This window comes from Schistocerca nitens, chromosome 4 (assembly GCF_023898315.1).
Source record: "Schistocerca nitens isolate TAMUIC-IGC-003100 chromosome 4, iqSchNite1.1, whole genome shotgun sequence".
Classification (NCBI taxonomy): Eukaryota; Metazoa; Arthropoda; class Insecta; order Orthoptera; family Acrididae; genus Schistocerca; species Schistocerca nitens.
In genome coordinates this window covers 300,396,907-300,420,763 of record NC_064617.1, presented here as the reverse complement: position 1 = coordinate 300,420,763, position 23,857 = coordinate 300,396,907, and the positions used below count along the sequence as shown (strand labels likewise).

General features: G+C 39.7%; 1 protein-coding gene across 4 annotated transcripts in view; it reads left to right on the top strand.

Annotated features, from left to right (window-relative positions):
• LOC126251488 (DNA ligase 3) overlaps positions 1–23,857 on the top strand; it is a 605,411-nt gene that overhangs the window by 425,101 nt on the left and 156,453 nt on the right. For all 4 annotated transcript variants that reach the window (XM_049951944.1, XM_049951947.1, XM_049951945.1 and 1 more), the window contains 2 exons: positions 13,733–13,879; positions 15,486–15,620. In XM_049951944.1, the coding sequence (XP_049807901.1) occupies positions 13,733–13,879; positions 15,486–15,620 (282 nt within the window). The remainder of the gene's footprint in view (positions 1–13,732; positions 13,880–15,485; positions 15,621–23,857) is intronic.

The following is a 23,857-nucleotide window of genomic DNA, read 5'->3' as shown; positions in this document are numbered from 1 at the left end:
CTACAGAAGAATGCTGAAGATTAGATGGGTAGATCACATAACTAATGAGGAGGTGTTGAAGAGAAATTTGTGGCACAACTTGACTAGAAGAAGGGATCGGTTGGTAGGACGTGTTCTGAGGCATCAAGGGGTCACCAGTTTAGTATTGGAGGGCAGCGTGGAGGGTAAAAATCATAGGAGGAGCCCAAGAGATGAATACACCAAGCAGATTTAGAAGGTTGTAGTAGGTACTGGGAGATGAAGAAGCTTGGAGAGCTGCATCAAACCAGTCTCAGGACTGAAGACGATGACGACAACAACAACAACATTTTTCTTTGAGCATAAAATGATACATAATCATCATCTTCATAAATATTTAGCTCTAGTTTTTTTATTTTTTTATTTTTTTAAAGTAATCTACAGTTTTGTATAAATAACTCACTAACTAAAAATTCATTCATGTTCCAAGATTCAGCGTAACAAATTTTAAGTGAATAATTACTTGAATTATGTTTAATGTCGTGCATTGATAAATATCAGTGCCATTCTGGAAGTACAAAAGTAAATTTTAAGGAAAAATGAAGATAATATTACATGAATGAAAATACTGTGTAAGTCTAATTTGTACTAGAAGTGCGTAAAGCACAAACGAAAATATATAAATCAACTGGTCACAAATGTATATGAAGGATTACAAATGTTAAATATCCATATGTATAGTGTATACAATTACATATTTTGTTCAGAGATAAATTCAGATGATGTCTGTTTTCCCTTGGCTTGACATTTATACACATAATCGGGAACATCCCTTAGGACAGTCCAGCAGTAATCTGCTAAAATAGTAGGGCTCCACTTTCTGGCATACCTCTTCTCAAATGTGGCAATATCTTGATGAAATCACTCCCATGTTCATCACCTATTGCATCACAATCTTTAAGGAAGAAGTCAAGATGACGATGTAAGAAATGCATTTTCAATGACATGTTGCAACCAAGTTTTTCACAAGATGACAACATGTTATCTACGATCTCCTAGTAATTTATTGCTCATTTGTTCCCTAAGAACTGTAAACAGACTGTCTTAAAACATTCGCATGCATGCTTCTCATCACCTTGTGTGACTCCATCAAAAGTATGGTCTCCATAAAGCTCTTGAACCTGTGGGCCTACAGAGATGCTCTCCTTTACTTTTGCATCACTTAAGTAAGGGAATGTTTGCCTTAAGTACTTAAACACGTCACAATCCTTGTTTATTTCCTTAACAAAGTTTTTCATGAAACCCAACTTGATGCGCAAGGGTGGGAGCAGAATCTTTTTAGGATCTACTAGAGGTTCACTCTTAATATTCCTTATATCTGGTTGAAGAGATTTTCTGGTCAGCCGTTCATGTATACTGTAATGAGATGCATGAGCTCAGCTATCCTATTCACAGACAATATTTAGTATACCCTAACTGCATGCCTAATAGCAGTGCAGCCACTTTCAAGTTGCCACAAATCTGCCATCAAGAGGACAATTTTTGTGGATCATCAGTTGATGATATATTTGGAAGAAACTTTGGATCTTGTGATGTACATGGTTCAGGACATTCAGAATCCTCATCAGAAGCAATCTCATACTCTGTCTGTGGTTCAGGTATTGGCAGTCCTTCCCCATGTAGAACTGGACATATGGCAGAGGGAATGTTAGGATAGATCACTGTCCACTTCTTCTTAGATATTCGCTTTTTGATAGGAGGAACCATACAAAAATAGTAGTCACTGATGTGGTTAGTTGGCTCACACCAGATCATGGGCACTGCAGAGGGCATTGAACATCCTTTCCCATTCATCCAATTCCTGAGGTTGCTGGCACAAGTGTTAGAGATCACATGTGGAGCCCAGGGTTTATCCTGGTCACCTGTTTTGCACCCAAAATAGCAACTGTAAGCTTTTTAAATCAATGGAGTTATTTGCTGTTTTTGTGAAGCAAATGTCACTTCTACACACACACACACACACACACACACACACACACACACACACACACACACACGGCAAAATGTGCCAGCACTGTTAACACAAACTCTAGGCATTTTTGTTCACTTCAATAGTAGTCAACTTGAACAACTGGTAGTTAATCTGGAAACAAATGTGCAGAAATTATGACATGCATTAATAAAGTCACTGAAGTTGAAGAGGAGGGAGACAAAAAGATTACCAAAACTGGTATCAAAATGTTCATATCCAAAATATTGCACACAAGTAAGACCAGGGACAATAATATAATCTATTGTTACTATTTATTATGACTTTGACAAACCATTATAATATTTGATTTTAAACTTAACATAAAAATCCATATCTAATTATCTTACCATAATAAAAGTGTAAAATGAAAACTAGAACTAAATTTGTGATATTCGCGATCAGCACATTAGAGCTGATAGGAAATGACTATTTTCAATCGATTTAAACTTTCATTGTTGCATAGTGTTACGGATTCCAGGACTGCCTGCTCTTCTTCCATTCATATGTCCTCAGCCTATAAGCCCTCACAAGACTCTAAACAGCTAAAAGTTGTAGAGGAAAAAAGAATAAATCTTGGGAGAAGGATATTCCAGTGACCTCAGAGGGACCAGATCCACCCATGCCATCGGACTCTCAACATTCATTGAAATTTACGACTCTCAATGATGGCAGACAGTGATCGTGTGGTATGACTTGTCCTCCCGGTGTCTTTCATATCCAACCATAACTTCATTATTGTGATAATTCAATGTAATTGCTATGGCTATTAGTATAAACTGCCAGAACTACAACAACAAATTTCCTCTTCTTCTGTGATCTTCACTGGTGACCATTCTTCAACTCTTCTATATTACCATGTATTCTGCCTAAACTACACTGGTCCCAAGACTGCATCTGGATGTGTCAGTAGTTTGGTTTGTACAAATGTAATCAGTGAAAGGTTTCCTCTCCATCCCATGTTGGAAGCAATAGCAGCCTGAGTGCAAATGACCCCAGTTATTACCATCAGTAACATTTACTTACCTCTACATATCATTTACTTACTTGAAATGACCACCTTAATCCAACAACCCCCCCCCCCCCCCAAATTTTCTCCTACTTTATAGTTTCAGTAGCACCATTCCTGTGCGGAAGTACTACCATTTCATCTGTTAGGGGCCCTTGGATTAATAAACTTCTTTCCGATTGCAATCTGTGCCTCCTCAGTGATGGGACCCCTACCCTCTCAAATGCTGCCTGTGGCACTTTTTCAGCTGTCAGCATTGTTTTCTCTTCACTCAATCTTGAAGCTGTGCTATAATGTCACTGCATGACAATTGTTATGACCATGACCATTTTCTGGTGATTGTCGCTTTCTGGTGATTGTCGCTTTCTGGTGATTGTCGCTTTCTGGTGATTGTCGCTTTCTGGTGATTGTCGCTTTCTGGTGATTGTCACTTTCTGGTGATTGTCACTTTCTGGTGATTGTCACTTTCTGGTGATTGTCACTTTCTGGTGATTGTCACTTTCTGGTGATTGTCACTTTCTGGTGATTGTCACTTTCTGGTGATTGTCACTTTCTGGTGATTGTCACTTTCTGGTGATTGTCACTTTCTGGTGATTGTCACTTTCTTGGTCCACAGCTTGTGGTCTAGTGGCTAGCATTGCTGCCTCTGAATCACGGAGTCCTGGGTTCAATTCATGGCCAGGTTGAGGATTTTCTCTGCCCAGGGATTGTGTGTTTGTGTCATCATCATTATTTTTGACAGTGGCTAGACTGGATTGTGTGAAAAAAAGTGACTGTGTAAAAATTAGGACTTTGTATGGATGCTGATGACCATGCAGTTGAGCAGCCCGCAAACCAAACATTGTCATAGTCACTTTTTTGTCATTGCCTGATGGGCCATTTATCATGTTGCACTCTTTGAAGAACCAAGTGATAGTTGTTTACCTCTACCATCATCTTTGCCCCTCACCATCAGATTGCACTGATGAGTTTGTGGAAGACTTCCACAGTGTGATCATTGCACCACTGGAATTGCTGTTCCCCATTTTACGGATCACCTCTTTCACTGGCTGATGCCATGGTTAACTAAAGACATCGAAGCAGCTGTTCAGGATCATTGAAGGGCCCTGCAACATCTCTAGCAATATCCTTCACAGACCAGAGGCTCTTTGCTAACATTCCTTGGTCTAATTAAATGCAGTAAGAAGGAATGCAGAATATCTTCCTTCAGAACATATGCCTCTTCATTTCAGATGTGGGCCAGGCTCCATAGACTACTGGGCTGTCTAAGATCAGTAACTGCCCTGAGCCCCTCTTTCATTGTGGTATATCTACCGATTCATTGGTTCTCAGCAAACACTTTGCAACCAAATTTGTGTCCTGTTCTTACCTGGATTCCTTCTGAATGCATAAATGAGTTACATAATGAACCATTCACTTACATAATGAACCATTCACTTACATAATGAACCATTCACTTACATAATGAACCAGCATATGAGGCAACCCCCTGGCCTTTATTCAGTTCATAATCAGATGAGCCAACATCTGAATGTTTCTCAAAGAATCCATCCATTCAGTTTCTTCAACTGTGTTTGGCTGGAAGTGTTTTTTGCAGTGGTGAGATAACAGCTACAAATGATTAGCTTCTCTAACATGCTCTGCAAACAGTTTTAAAGGAGATTGCCTGATGATTGTTTTGGGTTCTTGAATCATGACGCCTTTTGTTCCCCCATCAGTGTGGTTTCCATGAGGAATGATCCACAACTGACCACGCAAACAGCAATATGATAGGCTTTTTCTAAACACAAACACCACACTTCAGTCTTTCTTGATATGTACAAGACATATGATGCTGCTTGGCATTATCACATTTTACGTACCATGCATGACTGGGGCATTGGAAGCTCTCTATCAATTTTTGTTTCAGCTTTTATCCCAAGAGGCTAAGGCTGGTACATTACTCAGCTCCCGATGAGTCCACGAGAACAGCATCACCCAGAAATGGAAGAGGGATGTCAATTAGACCTTTGGTCATCCCTACACTGTGTGTCAGTGACTTTTGCTTTTGGAAATCTGTAGCCTTGGCTGAATGCCAGCTCCAAGGTGCCATCCAGAGAGCTTCAAATTGAACTGTTTGCCATGGCTTCCAATTATCTCCCACAAAGTGGGAGTAGTGCATTTCCACAATCAACCCATGGTCCATCCTGACCCAGAACTCTATTTGAGTATGCAGCACTTGGTCATGTTTGTACAGTCACAGTTTTTGGAACTCCTCTTTGTTAACTACATGATTTGGTTGACACAAATTCATCAAACAAAGACTAGCTGCATGTGGAAGTTTAACAGTTTCTACACCCTTGCCCACACCTCATTGGTTGTAGATTTTGTCTACTGGGACCTGCATTCATCCCAGTTAGACTATGGTTGCTAGGTTTATGGCTTGACGATGCCTTCAGCCTTGAAATTGTTGGACCCAGTCCATCATTGTGGAGTTCAACTGGCCGTTGGCACCTTCTGTTCTATTCTCATAGACGTCTCCTTTCCAAAATGTGGATCTTCCCTCTTCAGTTTCAGTGGTACCAAGTCATATTCACTCACACAGTCACCATTTGACAATGTCCCAGTCATCCAAACTATAAAATCCTTTTTGCATACAAGGGGCATCAATCCCCTAATTACCAGTTGGAATGCACCTTGAGGCCCCCTGCCAAAACCGCTGACTAACCTTAGAACATTGGTGAGGGAAACATTCCACGTGGGAAAAATATATCTAAAAACAAAGATGATGTGACTTACCAAACGAAAGCACTGGCAGGTTGATAGACACACAAACATACACACAAAATTCAAGCTTTCGCAACCAATGGTTGCTTCATCAGGAAAGAGGGAAGGAGAGGGAAAGATGAAAGGATGTGGGTTTTAAGGGAGAGGGTAAGGAGTCATTCCAATCCCGGGAGCGGAAAGACTTACCTTAGGGGGAAAAAAGTACAGGTATACACAGGCGCACATCCATCCGCACATACACAGAGACAAGCAGACATTTGTAAAGGCAAAGAGTTTGGGCAGAGATGTCAGTCGAGGTGGAAGTACAGAGGCAAAGATGTTGTTGAAAGACAGGTGAGGTATGAGCGGCGGCAACTTGAAATTAGCGGAGGTTGAGGCCTGGCAGGTTCCTTGAAGAGAGGATATACTGAAGGCCAAGTTCCCTTCGTTTGGTAAGTCACATCATCTTTGTTTTTAGATATACTTTTCCCACGTGGAATGTTTCCCTCTATTATATTCATATCATTTATTTTAACCCAACAATTACGTTTGTTATTGTCACTGTTGCATTTCGAAATCTTTTCTGTAGTCTTATTTTCTCTTTCTGTTTTTGCAAGTAGTTTCACTTTGTATTCACCTTCTCCTTTTTACCATAATCTACCATACAATTTCATCCCGCCTATATATACTCAATAATACGTAACCCACTTCCAAACCATAACCAAAAAAAATTTTTTCTGCTTTCAACACTACTGCCAGTGTGCGATTTGCAAGGGGTGGATGGGGGGGGATTTCCCCTCCTCTGGTTTTAGTTTATGCGTCCCAACCTGGGATGTTTATTTCCCAAGCACTGGAGTAAAACTTTACATACAATTTAAATTTGTGGAGCCGAACACAGAAAGTTTTTAATAAGTCTCACTATTAACACTATTAATATGCTTCAGTTTTCTATCATCAGAATAAGTACAGCTTTTCACAAATGTGCCTCTACTTTTTGAATTCCCCTCATATACATGTATGTAGAGGATTTTGTAAATAAGCTTTACCTATAATGTACTTCTAAAGATAAAATAAGGGATGGCTTTTCTGATAGTGCAGGCCGGCCGGTGTGGCCGTGTGGCCGTGCGGTTCTAGGCGCTTCAGTCTGGAACCGCGTGACCGCTCCGGTCGCAGGTTCGAATCCTGCCTTGGGCACGGATGTGTGTGATGTCCTTAGGTTAGTTAGGTTTAAGTAGTTCTAAGATCTAGGGGACTGATGACCTCAGATGTTACGTCCCATAGTGCTCAGAGCCATCTGATAGTGCATACGCGTGAATAGTGAGTTTCGGCATTAACATCTGTTTATAAATAGCTGTTTAACCATGCATAATGCCACAGTCCAAGCTAGTAACACATATAATTCTAATAACCCCAAAGACATGCCCCCCCCCCCCCCCCCCCCCCCCCACTGGTAAAAGCACAAATCGCACCCTGACTACTGCTGCTATAAAATCCACCGTTTCCAGTTCACAAACAATTCCTTTCACCTATTAAACAACCATTTCGGCTAGTTCTAATAACTTTCGCTTTATTTCCATTTCCGTTTTTCCCCACATCACTGATCATTTTTAGCCGCTTCCCACAGGTTTTAACGTCATTATTTCTTCGTCAGACAATTGTTAGCATCATTTTCATAATCTGCCAGCACAAAACCACTCCTTTTAATACATTTACACGCAGTTTTTTCGAAATTTTCCCGAATTTATCCACCCTTTAACGTGTTTTGGCGGCAACACAACCACCTAACCTTTGTGCACATCGTTGTTTACCAACCCAAGTTCACAACAGGATCAACATAGCTCAGCTTTAACCACCACTTTTCGCCTTTTTCACACCAAATCTCCAGTTGCTTTCTAGTTCACCTTTATTTCTCCCCATATTTTTATTTTCATTTTCATTTCAGCCTCATGTTACACTTCCCACCTTCTAATACCATGTCACCCTCACAACATCCCCACAACGACCCCATTAAGTTTTATTTACATTCCCTCCACAAACATGCCTTCGCCCTAGCCAGATGACGCTCCCATATTTTATTTTCTCAGGCTTGTCTGACATTTGGCATTACCCCCAAAGGCCTCACAATTAAAGTTCCCATCTCTGGCTGTAACCCTTCTTTCCATCAGTCCCTATACCAGTTCCAAACTGAACAATCCATTGCCCTCACCCACCTAATCCTTCACCTACACATCAACTCAGCCAATGAACACACCCGTCAACTCCTATCCTTAATAAAAGTCCTCAATCTTTCCTCTCCCACATCCACACCGGCTGTTCAGAGCATCCTCCTACAGGCCAACCGTAAATTAGAACAGCATGCCATCCTCCACCTCAAAAAACTATCCAATCTCCTGGTTTCCCCACCTCCGGAAAGGCAACTCACTCACCCTCCACAACCTTTCCAGCAAACCTCAACCTCCTCTCATTGCAAACAGACCCAGTCTCTCCAATCTACTCAATCTCCCGCTTCCAGCTCCACTCCCCCTAAAACCTCAAAATTCCAATCAACACAATCTGGAACCACAACACTCTAATTCAGTAGTTAACCTTTCCTCCAAACCTCTCTCCCAATCCGAAACATCTGTCCTCTCCAAAGGCCTCACCTTCAGCCCCACTCCCAGATTCAACCAAACAGCCCTCGTCAAAGATTTACTGTCCTACACTCGTAGTCTTTGCTGGAAATATCACTTTGCCACAAAGAAAAATGATCCTAATCCTACTCCTAATGATCCAACTCCCCAAGACACCATCCAAATTGAACCCTGCCTGGAACAGTTCCATCCTCCGTCACAGCGGGACCCACCTCCTCTTCCTCAAAATCACCCTCTCCTCCAAACCTTCCAGGAATTTCTGACTTCCAGCCTTGCCTCTCAGTCCTTTTTAAAAAACCTTAATCCTACTCCCAACATCACCACTGCTGAAGCCCACGCTATCCGTGATCTGAAGGCTGACCGATCCATCGTCATTCTTCCGGCGGACAAGGGTTCCACGACCGTGGTACTTGATCGTCGGGAGTATGTGGCTGAGGGACTGCGTCAGCCTTCAGACAACACCACATGCAAAGTTTGCCAAGGTAATCCCATTCCTGATGTCCAGGTGGAGCTTCAAGGAATCCTCAGAACCTTAGGCCCCCTGCAAAACCTTTCACCTGACTCCATCAACCTCCTGACCTCACCGACACACTGCACCCCTACCTTCTACCTTCTTCCTAAAATTCACAAACCCAATCATCCCGGCTGCCACATTGTAGCTGGTTACCAAGCCCCCAAAGAACGTATCTCTGCCTACGTACATCAACACCTTCAACCCATTACATGCAGTCTCCCATCCTTCATCGAAGACGCCAACCACTTTCTCGAACGCCTGGAATCCTTACCCAATCTGTTACCCCTGGAAACCACCCTTGTAACCATTGATGCCACTTCCTTATACACAAATATTCCGCATGTCCCGGGCCTTGCTGTGATGGAGCACTTCCTTTCACGCCAATCACCTGCCACCCTACCTAAAACCTCTTTCCTCATTACCTTAACCAGCTTCATCCTGACCCACAACTTCTTCACTTTCGAAGCCCAGACATACCAACAATTAAAGGGAACAGCCATGGGTACCAGGATGGCCCCCTCGTACACCAACCTATTTATGGGTCGCTTAGAGGAAGCCTTCTTCGTCACCCAGGCCTGCCAACCCAAAGTTTGGTACAGATTTATTGATGACACTTTCATGATCTGGACTCACAGTGAAGAAGAACTCCAGAATTTCCTCTCCAACCTCAACTCCTTTCGTTCCATCAGATTCACCTGGTCCTACTCCAGATCCCATGCCACTTTCCTTGACGTTGACCTCCATCTGTCCAATGGCTAGCTTCACACATCCGACCACATCAAACCCACCAACAAGCAACAGTACCTCCATTATGACAGTTGCCACCCATTCCACATCAAACGGTCCCTTCCCTACAGCCTAGGTCTTCATGGCAAATGAATCTGCTCCAGTCCGGAATCCCTGAACCATTACACCAACAACCTGACAACAGCTTTCGCATCTCGCAACTACCCTCCCAACGTGGTACAGAAGCAAATAACCAGAGCCACTTCCTCATCCCCTCAAACCCAGAACCTCCCACAGAAGAACCCCAAAAGTGCCCCACTTGTGACGGATACTTTCCGGGACTGGATCAGACTCTGAATGTGGCTCTCCAGCAGGGATACGACTTCCTCAAATCCTGCCCTGAAATGAGATCCATCCTTCATGAAATCCTCCCCACTCCACCAAGATGTCTTTCCGCCGTCCACCTAACCTCTTAGTTCATCCCTATGAAATCCCCAAACCACCTTCCCTACCCTCTGGCTCCTACCCTTGTAACCACCCCGGTGTAAAACCTGTCCCATGCACCCTCCCACCACCATCTACTCCAGTCCTGTAACCCGGAAGGTGTACACGATCAAAGGCAGAGCCACGTGTGAAAGCACCCACGTGATTTACCAACTGACCTGCCTACACTGTGAAGCTTTCTATGTGGGAATGACCAGCAACAAACTGTCCATTCGCATGAATGGACACAGGCAGACAGTGTTTGTCGGTAATGAGGATCACCCTGTGGCTAAAGATGCCTTGGTGCACGGCCAGCACATCTTGGCACAGTGTTACACTGTCCGGGTTATCTGGATACTTCCCACTAACACCAACCTGTCAGAACTCTGGAGATGGGAACTTGGCCCTCAGTATATCCTCTCTTCTCGTTACCCGCCAGGCCTCAATCTCCGCTAATTTCAAGTTGCCGCCACTCATTCCTCACCTGTCATTCAACAACATCTTTGCCTCTGTACTTCCACCTCGACTGACATCTCTGCCCAAACTCTTTGCCTTTACTACTGTCTGCTTGTGTCTGTGTATGTGCGGATGGATATGAGTGTGTGTGTGTGTGCGTGCGCGCGAGTGTATACCTGTCCTTTTTTCCCCCTAAGGTAAGTCTTTCCGCTCCCGGGATTGGAATGACTCCTTACCCTCTCCCTTAAAACCCACATCCTTTCGTCTTTCCCTCTCCTTCCCTCTTTCCTGATGAAGCAACCGTTGGTTGCGAAAGCTTGAATTTTGTGTGTGTGTTTGTGTTTGTTTGTGTGTCTATCAACCTGCCAGCACTTTCGTTTGGTAAGTCACATCATCTTTGTATATATAAATAGTGTGTGTTCTTTTGCTGGTGCAGATTTGCAGACACAGATAAGACCTCTCCTCACTCGAACGTGGATCATCATCTCATGGGCTACTGATCCCTCTAATAAATTTCACACTACGCAGCAAACTTACTACTGTAGGGTACTCCTGTTTCCATTCTTCCTGGAAGGAATCCACTGTCCTGTGTCACCTCCATATTGGTCATGACAAATTAACACACAGTGGTGTTCTAATAACAAGCCACCTTATGTTACGGTTGTGAAACCTTACACCCTGTAGCCCACATCCCTGTGGAATGCCCTCTTCTTCTGGCTCTCCAGGCTGAACATAGTCATTTGAATTCTTTGTCTGTAATATTAGCAGACAACTCACAGACATTGAACTAGTTCTACATTTTCTCCATTAAAGTGTGTTTTATTCTCAGATAAGTTTCAAACTACTTTCAGGTCAGGGGCAGGGTGACTGGGGGTGGGTGCCTTCTGCTACTGGCTGGGTCTGGGGTCTCTTGATCCTCCCCCCCCCCCCCCCCCCTCCTGCTTTTAACTGCGGTTAGCCAATTTTTTATGCCACATTTTGTTTTTGATTTTAGGGGTAGCTGCTAATCCCCTCTTGAAACTTTGGCTATAACAGATTGGAAGTGGGACAGTTGCAGTGGGAGGATTCGGATGGCTCAGGTAGTGAAGCAGCCATTGAAATCAGACAAGTTATGTTCAGCTGCACATTGTACCACAGGGTGATCTACTTTGCTCTTGGCCACAGTTTTGCAGTGGCTATTAATCCTGGCAGACCATTGGTTGGTAGTCAAATCAATATAAAAAGCTGTGCACTGATTGCAGCAGAACTAGTGTATGACATGGCAGCCTTTATGGTGTAGGATAATCATGCGACGGAAGTGCTGGGTGGCTGGATTGGACTGAGTCTTCCGCAGAGATGTGATCCCTGTGGCAAGGGGTTGGGATTGGGAGTGGTGTAGAGATGGAGTAGGTTGTTGTGGAGGTTGAGTGGGTCTTGGAATGCCACTTTAGAAGGGGGTGCGAAGGATCTTGGGTAGGATGTTGCACATTTTAGGGCATGATGATAGGTAATTAAAGCCCTAATGGAGGATGTGGTTTAGTTGTCCCAGTCCTGGGTGCTATTGGATGACAAAGGGGGCACTCCTTTGTAGCTGGTTCTTGGCAGAGGTAAGAGACTTGGGAAGTGTATAGAGCAATGGCATGGCAGATTTGTTTCCAGACTAGGTCTGCGAGAACATTGGTGAGACCTTCAGCATACTAGGCAAGGGAGCTCTTGTCAATGCAGATATGCTGTCCACGGGTGGCTAGGCTGTACAGGACAATCTTCATATCGGACACAGAACTGTATTACTGACGCTAAAGAACTAGGTGCAGTTTTTTAAAGTGAGGTATTTAACATTTTTGTTGGAGAAAACTTGTCTTACAGAAAAATGCATTTCTGTAGACAATGTATATTTGAAAGTTTATAAAAATGCATGTAAATTCTAAGCAACTCTCAATAGGTAGTGCTTCATATTGTTTTCAGTATTGTACTGCTGTTCTGGTATTGTAAAAAAAAAAAAAATAAAAAAAAAATGTTCTGTGTTGCAACTACAAAAATGAGTGATTTTATTCACCAGACGGGTTTTGCTTTGTTGAGGTAAAGCATCAACAGTGGTCTGTAATTAAGTTATTTACATTTTGATTTACTTTCAGATTGAAAAACAGTTCATTAAGAATAAGTTGATTTGTACTTACAGTGATTTTCAGTTGTTTTCTTCCTTACATCAGGAAATGCTGTCTGCTAGCACGCTGCTGTTTTTCTGCCTTAGACACTGATAATTTTGGTTTAATTTTTAGATGTTCTGCTGCACAATGCATTTATTATGTTTTTCACAAAACACTTTTATGCACACCTCCGTATTCTGTTTGTTTTTGTACTTCAAGTATATGTTGTGGTTTGTGTTTTGTAGTGTTGCCAACATCACCTTTCCACTACTTTGCCTTTGACCTACAACTTTCTTTTTTTAAAAAAATAGATTATTGTATGCGTGTAATTCTGTTTAATTATATTTTTCTGTATTTATGTACTGTGTAAGAGTAGAGAAGGAACAGTGATGGAGGTTTTTTTTAAAGCCATGATAAGTGGACATAAGTATATAGCAGTGTGATTGAGTGAGTCAGAGGAGAGGGTGAGGAACGAGAAGTGGAAAAACTGTGGGGGGTGGGAGGGTGGGGTGTGTGTAAAGGATGGAAAAGGCCTTAAAGACCTTTTTCTTGTTTATTTAATTTCATCAATTATTCTATATATAGGCTGCTTTCCAATATTTATTTGGTCATGAGCAACTGTTTTTTTTATGCTTTTTGTATGTGGAAATTTTCTTGGAAAGGGATGAGGTGTCTGTCTTTACTGATTTTTATGATATTCATATCATTTTCAATATTGCTTGGTCTATGATGATCTTGTTTTAGATGATCCTCAAATGTTGAATGATTTGTACCATATTTAAATGCTCTGGTGTTTTCTTTGTCCTGCCAATCATTCCAATGTATATCTTCTCACAATCTTTGCAACTGAGTTACAATTTTGTAATGAAAAGGTGATGTTATGATGAATCTTGTGTCATTAAAATCATAAATGAAATGGAAAATAGCAAATGTATAATTTTTTAGATACAGGTATTTGTTTTACCGTTTAGAATATGATAAAATTAACAGGTGAAGGAATTTTTATTTGTCATTATGCATATGTGTCTTGTTCTTACTTTAATGTTGATTCTTCAGAGTATGCCAGTGTGGGAGATAACAGGAGCAGAATTTACACGCCATGATGTGCATACAGCAGATGGCATTTCTATTCGTTTTCCCCGTGTTACTCGAATACGCAGTGATAAAGATTGGAAGACAGCCACCTCCTTAGCAGAGTTAAAGGTAATGTATTTAACAAACAAGAGCAAAAAAACAGAAATGTATGTTTTTTAGAGTTGATACTACATGTAGTATATACTAAAACACCACATTTCCACCAAAATTTTCAGCTGCATTTTGCTTGCTCTCTGTCCCTTGAAAGTGATAGCTCGATATTGTGTGAGAGAACTTGAAAGTGAGAGAGACTGGAGTGTGCTTGATTAGTTGCCATTTACCAGCTAGACTTTTCTGGTGATATGTGGTGGCAACAGGCAGCTTGGCCTTTGTGAGAATGATAGCTTGCAGGCTTAGTGAACATTGCTGCAGTCCTAGGTCACATAAAATTGCATTTTAAAATACATTGTGGTTGTAACCAATAATAGATATATTATGTTGATAATAGGCTTTTTAGTTTTGAGATGTGTGGACAGAGTTAGATCAAATAAAAACTGCTCATAAAGTAACATGTGATGCTTAGTGTTAACAGAAAAAGGTGAATTTCTTATACAAAGTGACAGATTAAGTGGAATTTGTGTGTCAGTTTGAAAGGGCTGTCCCAAATTAGTCTAGTGGAATCTACAGTTGAATGATATTTATTAGCAGAAAATTGTGTAATATGAAGTATAATGGTTAGCCTACAGTGACCGAGAGGTACTGTAGCATGGTGGTAATTGAAAGACATCACATTGTGTGTAAACTCATGAGATGCGGCAAGCTGGGTAAGGAAGATGTAACAAACAAATGTTTACACTAATCATTATGAAAACCATTTTAAGTTACTCAGGAAGAGCATTTATTTGTTGGTGACCAGGTTTGGACTGCTTTCCATTATCAAATAAGGTATAAATGTAAGTCTTGTGTAACACCATTCATATACATGAAAAATTGATCATGAAATCAATACAGGTTATAGTGAATAATGTGGCCTCCACATGTGCTTGTCATAAACTATCAGAGCTAACTGTCGGAGTTTTTACACTGACAATTAGAGATGAGCACATGTGGAAGCCACATTATTTACTATCATATGTACTGATTATATGGCCACTTTTCCACTTGTATGACTAGTTTAATGCAAGTCTTACATTTATGGCTGATTTGTTAATGGACAAGCAGTCCAAAACATGCCATCAGTAAGTAAGTGTTCTTCTTGTGCAACTTAAGACAGATTCCAGAATGGTTATTGTAATCACACAAGAAGTTACAGATCCATTCCATTCCCAGTATGTTGTAGATACAGAAATGTTTACACCTTGTTTGGTATTTGCCATTGGAGATAGACAGAGAGAAAGCCAAATAGCCACAATTCTTATGCATCATATACAGTATGGCTTCAAAGATGTTTTCACTGAATGGTCTGTTGTTTAAGGTTCCATATCCTTAACACGATACTTTTTACAACATTTTGCTGTGATTTGGGATTAAAAAACCTAACGGAAAGTGGATGAAAATGCATAGTAACTGCACTCAATGAGTTTTGTTGTATCAGGAAACAATTGTGTGCTGTAACTTTCCTGCCTAACGTCCTGAACCTCATGTTGCAGACCACTTGTGTGTGTGTGTGTGTGTGTGTGTGTGTGTGTGTGTGTGTGTGTACATCAAATTATTAAAGCTGTGTTATTGTTCACAGGAACTTTATAAGAAGTCAAAGGACAATGCAGATTTTTCATTGATACAGAGCTCTCCAAAAAGTAGTCCAGATGTGTCGAAACACCAAAGATTAACGAGATCTCGTTCACCCACACCTGTGAAGGACACAAGGAAGGTATGTTTGAGTATTAAAAAGTAAATTAAGAAGCTAGGATAAGTGATAGACATAGAAGTGAGTAAGTGAAGTGTCATAAATATGGTAGAAAATATGTGAGAACAGGAATGAGATTACAGTAACAGAAGAAACTGCAAGTTCTAATGGCTGGTAAGAGGCATCTATATGTTGGGAGATTAATTCCACTTTGGGGGGCCCAGTTGTATAACAGAAGTCATAATGGACCTGAATAAAATATGCATTGTTATAAGGTAAAATGTGGTGAGGTCATAATTATATTTATGTTCAGAGGGGGGAAAAATTAGCAATATATGGACCATGTACGTCAGAGGTAGTATTTTATAAGGGTATGCTGGAATGTAATGCCTCTGAGCTTTTTGTTTGAAAAATTTTCAAGTTTTTTTTTAAATAAAATAAACATTATTGACATTTTATGCCTTATTCTTCATATCTAGATATTGGCAGTCCTCTGCCGCTAGAGGGCTATGAATTTTAGTGTTCAACATGACAGTGTGTAACTTAACTTTGTAGGTGCTGAGAAACTGTGTGCTGTAGTTAAGTTTAAAATGCAAAATGTTTTCCCACACGTGGAGCACCCTGTCCTTCAGCATGACAATGCCAGATCACAACCAGGAGCTAAAACATCTGCGGCAACCCAATGCCTTGGGTTCACTGTGGTTGATCATTCACCATATAATCCTGACTTGTTCTCTTTGATTTTCATCGGTTTCCAAAATTCAAAAAAACCTCTTCAAGGACTTCACTTTGATAGTGATGAAGCAGTGCAAGCAGAGGTGAGACTGTGGCTCTGTCAACAAAGTCAAACATTCTATGGTGGCAATGTCAACAAACTGGTCTCTTTTTTTGGGAGAAATGTGCTTGTCACCATGGTGACTGTGTTGAGAAATAAATATACAGAGACCGAGCGAGGTGGCGCAGTGGTTAGACACTGGACTCGCATTCGGAAGGACGACGGTTCAATCCCGCGTCCGGCCATCCTGATTTAGGTTTTCCGTGATTTCCCTAAATCACTCCAGGCAAATGCCGGGATGGTTCCTCTGAAAGGGCACGGCCGACTTCCTTCCCCATCCTTCCCTAATCCGATGAGACCGATGACCACGCTGTCTGGTCTCCTTCCCCAAACCAACCAACCAACCTAAATATACAGACATGAAGAATAAAGATGTACAATGTTAATAACATTTATTTAATTTAAAAACTTTAAGAGCCCTCACATAAATTTGGAAGAATTACTTTTCAGTGTGCCCTCATGTTGGGATGAGGTGTAAACAATGGCAATGTCTACAGTAAAAGCTCAATGACTGTACATTCAGGAAATAAATTGTGGTCCTGGATTAGAAAAGATAATTTTTGTATGTAAGGCTGTTGTTTTTAATGAAGCATAATGAACATACTTCTGTGATACAACATAGAGGTAAGAAGGAGGATGGCCATGAGTAGCCAACACTGCTGTACTTGATAAACTACAAATCCGGTTGAGGTCATTTTTATGTTCCATTATTTCCTATAGTAAAAAAAGCAAACAATGTTTGAACTATAGTGAGAGCAGAAGAATGTTAACATGGTCAGAGTTATTAAATTTTGGTATGTCCTAAGGTTAAGACCCATAGCTAATCCAAAGATTTCTGTCTAGGAGTGGAGGAAAACTTTACTGCACTTTTGAGATTTGCAAATGACCAGTTGCAAGCATTTGTTCTGAAGAACAGGAGCAGTCAGTGTGTAGTGAGTAGAATGGATATAAGAGAAAATTGGAAAATTTATTAGGACAGAGAATAGGAAAATGGTGGGGAAAGGATGAAGGATGAAGATGATACTTAAAAAAACTTTTACACCTCACTTTTGGTTGTGTAAATGAAGCTACGACAAATTGCTCATTGACTCTTTCACATTTGAGTGTGTACTTCCTGTGGTAGTTAAAAAAGTTTATAATTTCAGCTGCCCAGTTGTTCATAGACTATTTCTCAGACTAACCACTATTTTTAGAGTTCATGAAATCTACAAGGTGTTAGGTTGCAACTTCGACTGTTGAACTTGATCAAATGGACCTGACTGCACACAATGTCATTACAGCCAATGTAAAAGTACTATTACAGCATCTGCATGTTTTGGACAGGTTTGGTGTATGTGATACATTCCATCTGTTCCTACAGCTTGAAGCCCAAAGAGTTAATTTCTGGTGACTAGATCAAGCAGCTGGAACATCATGTCAGATAAATGACTTGAGGAAGACCTTGTTACTGTAATGCATGCATGGAATGGAACTCTAATATGCTGTATACATGACCACACATATCATTGATAACACTTCTTCCAGTGGGGAGTGCAGTATTTCCGCAGTATGTGTAAACATGTATCTTCGGTGAGGCATTATGGCAGGCTGCTGAGTCCCATGAAATGGTCATAAATAAGTCTTCTACATTAGAACTTTTCCTTTAAACTCTCTGGATTTAAGCATACAATTTGTCCTCATTCTTCAAAATTGCCCCCTGTGCCAGGTCTATTCAGCTCCATTCTTATTACTATTGCTGATTCAATCATCTGCACCACTGTCACTCACAAAGTTGACTTCCTCTCGCTCACAATTGTATTACTTCACCTCATTCCTTATAATTCTGACCACTTTAAATTAAACTTTTGTGATCACAATTTATAGCAAGACATGGGCCTTTCTATTTCTTAAAATATCTGGTTCCATTATATCAGTTTCATATAAAAGGGATCTTTGTTGTTTTATCTCTTGGTTCACATAAATTACCTGTCACAGTTTTTTGCCTGCTGTACTAATGTTGGCAGGTCTTGCTTGCTTATTAATGTTTACCCTAAAGTAATATGAATAACAGATTTTTTTATCACCAGGAAAGATAGTACATTATTTGCTTATCCTAGAAAACCTTAGACAAATGATTATATGTTACCTTAAACTTACATCTTTTAAGACATTCCCATTTGTTGTCACCCTCCTGGACATTTGCCTCCTGAATAGTTGTTATTGAAATAGTTCTCATTCTTCCATGATAATTGCTTCTTCCAAATGCTTTAATGAAATAACTTGTGTACTTGGCAAGCTTGACATTTTGTGTGATAGTCAAGATGAGTTTAGACCTGTGTGTCTTGCAGCTAATCACCTTGTGGATCTAGCTTGGTCCACACAGAAATAGAGGCATCCACTCTGAATACAGATTTGAATGGAATCACTCACACAGATATGTTGAGGAAGAACATGCAACCTACATGCGCATCTGTACTTGTGTGTGAGATAGTCACAGTCACATGGTGACTAGTGGAAGGCACACATGTAAATGCTCCTTTATGTTACAGGTCTTGTATGTAGCTGCCATTATCTGTGGACAGACTAACATATGTGATTGTTGTTAAGTTATAACTTGTGTGTACAAATGTGTAGTTGGAATTTATAAAAAAATATTAGGTTTATTAGATGTTCTACTTTAAATATACGTATTTTGGTATTGCTTGTGTTAATCTGATTCCACAGATGAAATTACAAGTTAATAGTAGTTAACACAGAAGGAATTGAAAAAGAGTTTTGGTATACAAGTACATACTCTGGTAAGCAAACAAGTATTCTTTCTTTTCAAATATCTTTTGCAGCCCATTTAAACCTAAAGAAACACACAAAAACACAGCAAAATTTTGCATACACAGTGGGGTACAAAGTGATACAAACTGAAACATGAAGAGATAGAAAGTCCATCATCACATTCACTGGAATCTTGCTCTTGGACTGGGTTCTTGATTTACCTGCAGATACAAGCTGCAAAATAATATGATAAATGAGTAATCTGAGTTGTCATCAAATATTTCATGCTGATCATCTGCAGACACATCAAGGACTTCTTAAATCATTTTTTTGAGATATCTCTTCTCTTCACTGCACATTTTGAACACAGAATCAACACAAAAGCACATGAAACAGAGAACTTGAACATCAACTAATGCCTGCAAAACAAGAGACGATAACACAAGTTTCTAAGAATGACTAATTTTTCCAGTGATATTTCTACTACCGTCTAGTAAAAACTATGAAACCTGCAGACCTGACAGACATTTGCAGGAGCCACAAATAAATGTCTGACACCATGGAAAATCATCACAACTGCTGTGATGTAATATTACTTCTGCCACACATTCCCATTTCCCACAGGCACTGTAATATTACGTCAGCCGCACACTATGCGTTAAAGAGAATCCAAATGATGCCATTATAAAAGCACATATTTTGTTTCATAAGTAAAACTTCTATAGCCAGTTCTGTGGAAAACAGATTAGTCACCTACCATTTGTAGCACATCTATTAGCAGGCAGTCAAATGAAAATGAGATGGATGGGGAAAAAAATAAGTAAACTGTTTATTATTTCAAAAGGTACTGCAATAATGTTAATATGATTATCCCAATGTGAGACAAGGTGGTCAGTGCCTTCATGGAAAGTGTCTGCAGTTGCCTATGGAATCATGCTTGTATCTAGGCATGCACCACTTAGTGTGATGCAAATGGACAGGGCTTCAAAAATGTGGAAGTCACATGGGGAGAGATCATAATTGTATGATGGCTGGGCTTGCATGATGCCAAAGTTGTCACAATAACACTGCAGAAGTTTCACTGGGAAGCCCTTCCTTATCCTCCACACAGTCCTGTTCTCTCCTCGTGTGATTTTCCATATTTTTGAAGCCCTGAAGATAAGCATTTTTGACCATTGATTTGCTTCAGATGAAGAGGTACAAGCATGGATACAATCAGTGTTCCATACTCAACTCCAACTCATTTGACTGCCCATTAATCACAGATGCATCCACAAATCAGCAGAGATAGACAAAAGAATGGTAAGGCTTGTAACGAAATCGCCGTAATGTCGAATTCGTTAAAGAATGATGAATAATAAATTTTCTCTTTTTTAATTTTAAGTTAAGTTTCTTTCGTGCGAACTTTGTTGTAGAACCACTCTCTTAATTTCGTGTGGTAATAAAAATTTTACTTTCTTAAGAATTACGTACATTTAAAGAAAAAATATTACGTGCACTCATATTAACTGGATAATAATATTTAGTTGAGAATTGAGTCCTTTAGATCATTCGGCCTTGGCATACACTTTCCTGATGCAGTGGGTTTTTTTGTTAAATATTTTTACTGAATTTTATCCCGGCAATAGCCATAGAACACAAGATTATCTCTATCAGCAGAAAATGTTTTAATTATTGCCAAGCCGACATTTATCACTGATCAAACCTACTTCACTACGCATTTGAGTTATTTTAAAGAACCAAACTGTTTAAATTTCAATGTTAACTAACATTAACTATCCGCCTACGAATGCACAAACGTATAATTAATTCAAATTTTATCAGCCACAGGATCACTGAAAAGAAAGAACAATTTCTTAATTCACTATTGATTTTTATGCATCTGCTCCCGATTTACGGGTTTGATAATTTTTTAAATGTGCCGCCTCTTCAGATCTGCGATTGTTGGTCGCGGCACAGCCCAGCAACACCGCTAAAAAATGCTGAAAAATTCTTAAAGAAATTTTATAGATGACGTGGGCAAGCTAATTTACATAAATAATTCACACTTTTGATAAATACTGATATATTTAGCTCAAACAACAATTCAACTCACATTAATTCGTAACACATCGTCTAATGGCGGCTAAGTCCAGACAGAGACAAAAGACTTCTACACATTCGTTAAAAGCTTCTTCACAGCGTCCAACCTCAATCGCGTCTCATCAGACAAGACCAAAGAGTACATAATGTTTAGTCCTTATATAGCATTTCCCGACTATTAACATTTCTTTGTAAATTGATTTCTGGCAAAATGCGATATCTCTGATACAGCAAATACTGACACATTTTACATTCACAAAATAAATACAGAAAAATTCCTATCCTAAATACAGAGAAATATTACAATAAAAATATAAGGAGAATAATTAATACCACATTAAGTAATATTTTTGTTCAATAATTACGATATATACAACTTGCCCAGAGCGGCGTATATGGTACAAATAAACTGTGAAAATGCCAGGGAACGTTACAGGCTTCACTATACCAATCACTTTTGAAAGGGGATTCTTTGTAGTTGATTGGATAAATGTCACAATGTAAACACTGCTCATGAGCATGACACATGAAGGTGCCTTTTGATTACGTGCTATAACTCTTGAAGTGTGTTCCATTGGCTACAATAAAGAAAATTGATTAATTAATTATCATCACAAGGATAAGAACAAATTAATAAATAAAAATGCAAATTGGTTTATGTAATAATAATAAATTTCAGAATAATTACTTTTATCTCCATTAGCAGTCCTCTTATTAGCCACGATCTTCATTGTGATGCTACAGTATGACGAACAGTGCAGTATGTTAGTTAGATCTGTAACACTTGTGACTGCTTCCAGTTGCTTGTTATCATGCTCATTTGATATATCAGGACTAACATCATGTGTGTACATCTGTGGTTTATTGGAACAGTCTCATGAATTTCTGAATGTGTTGTCTTATTGAATGTTTATGTGACACACTTTACAATTTATTTGACTGCTAGTCTCTTGGATTTCTGTAAACATTAAATGCATGTGTTCCACCCCATTTTCTAATATTTAAGTCAAGGAACTGCATTCTATCATTACTTCAATATTCCACTGTTAAACCATATTATTATTATTTTAGCTATTAAGTTAACTACGTTAATTTCCATAGTTCATGCCCTCATTCACCAACAGAAATGTGTGTCCACACAATGTTTACAACATAGAATCTTATCTACCGATAGCTGGTTCTCCCTTTCTTCCCCATAATTTTCACATCCAAATAATTAACAAAAACATTTGCCAACGTTCTGAAAAAGCAAGAGCTCATAGCCTTCACATTTTCATGCATTTAGAATGTAGCTCAGTGAATTCAACTGTTGTGTGCATTGTCAACATTTTGTGGTTAGGTTTGTTGAATAACTTCAAATCATTCATTAATAGGTAAGTTCATGTATACATTTCTAATCTCAAGGGGTGCACTGCACAATATGCCTACAACGGATCTTCATTTTGCTTCACTTTTAGTGCTGTATTATTATTATTATTATTATTATTATTATTATTATTATTACTATTATTATTAATCAAGTAGCTCTCAGTGAAAAAATTTCCTTTTTGAAGGACTTGACTAAGTGTGTTAATAATTTTGTGATGACAGTTATTTGAATTATTAAATAGGCATAATTGGTCACCTTATTTCATGTAATTTGAACTGGGATGGTAAGCTGTGGAGTTGGAGGATTCGTTACTACAGGTCCTCTCTTTTCTGCTTCTGTCAGAAGGAAAGAGGTGGTTCTGAAAAGTGGGGTAATGAGTTAGGCCAATAGTTAACTTGAAGAACAGACCAGCATATAGGAGTTAGACAAAAATATGTAAAGACTGCAAGAAATGCATGCTTGAAAATAGATGCAGAAGATAGCCAAACCTGTGAGTCGCACTGTTGTATTTGACCACAAACATCACCTATGCAATCTCCAAAGCAGTGTTGCAAGCATTACTCATGTCCAAAGCAGTGTTGCAAGCATCACTAATGTCCAAAGCAGTGTTGCAAGCATCACTAATGTCCAAAGCAGTGTTGCGAGCATCACTCATGTCCAAAGCAGTGTTGCAAGCATCACTCATGTCCAAAGCAGTGTTGCATGTAGTTGTGATTGCATTATGTCAGAACTAAGGGAATTTGAACATGGGCAAATTTTTTGTGCTCATATAGTGGGTGCTTCCGTAAGCAAGGTAGATGGAATGTTTGGTGTTTTAAGGTGCACCATACCAAAGATTTATACTTCACACAGAGAAAGCGGAAAAATGTCATCCACTAAATCACAACATGAATGAAAGTACATGTTACATTATCATGACGGATGTTCATTGAAGAGTATTGTGACAAAAAAATAAGAGGACCATGGCTGTAGCAGTCACTGCAGAACTGAATTTTGCACTGGTGAACCCTGTCTGCATCAAAACAACATGAAGGGAGCTCCATAAGAAGGAAGTTGCAGGGGAAACTGGAATTATGATATCACTTTTCAGTAATACAAATGCTCATAGCATAACAGGAAGATATGGTGCCAAAGCTATAAAACCTGGACTGTGGAGTGACAGGAGAAAGTAATGTGGCTAAAAAAGTCATGTTTCACATGGTTTCCAACTTTTGGCCAATTTGACAT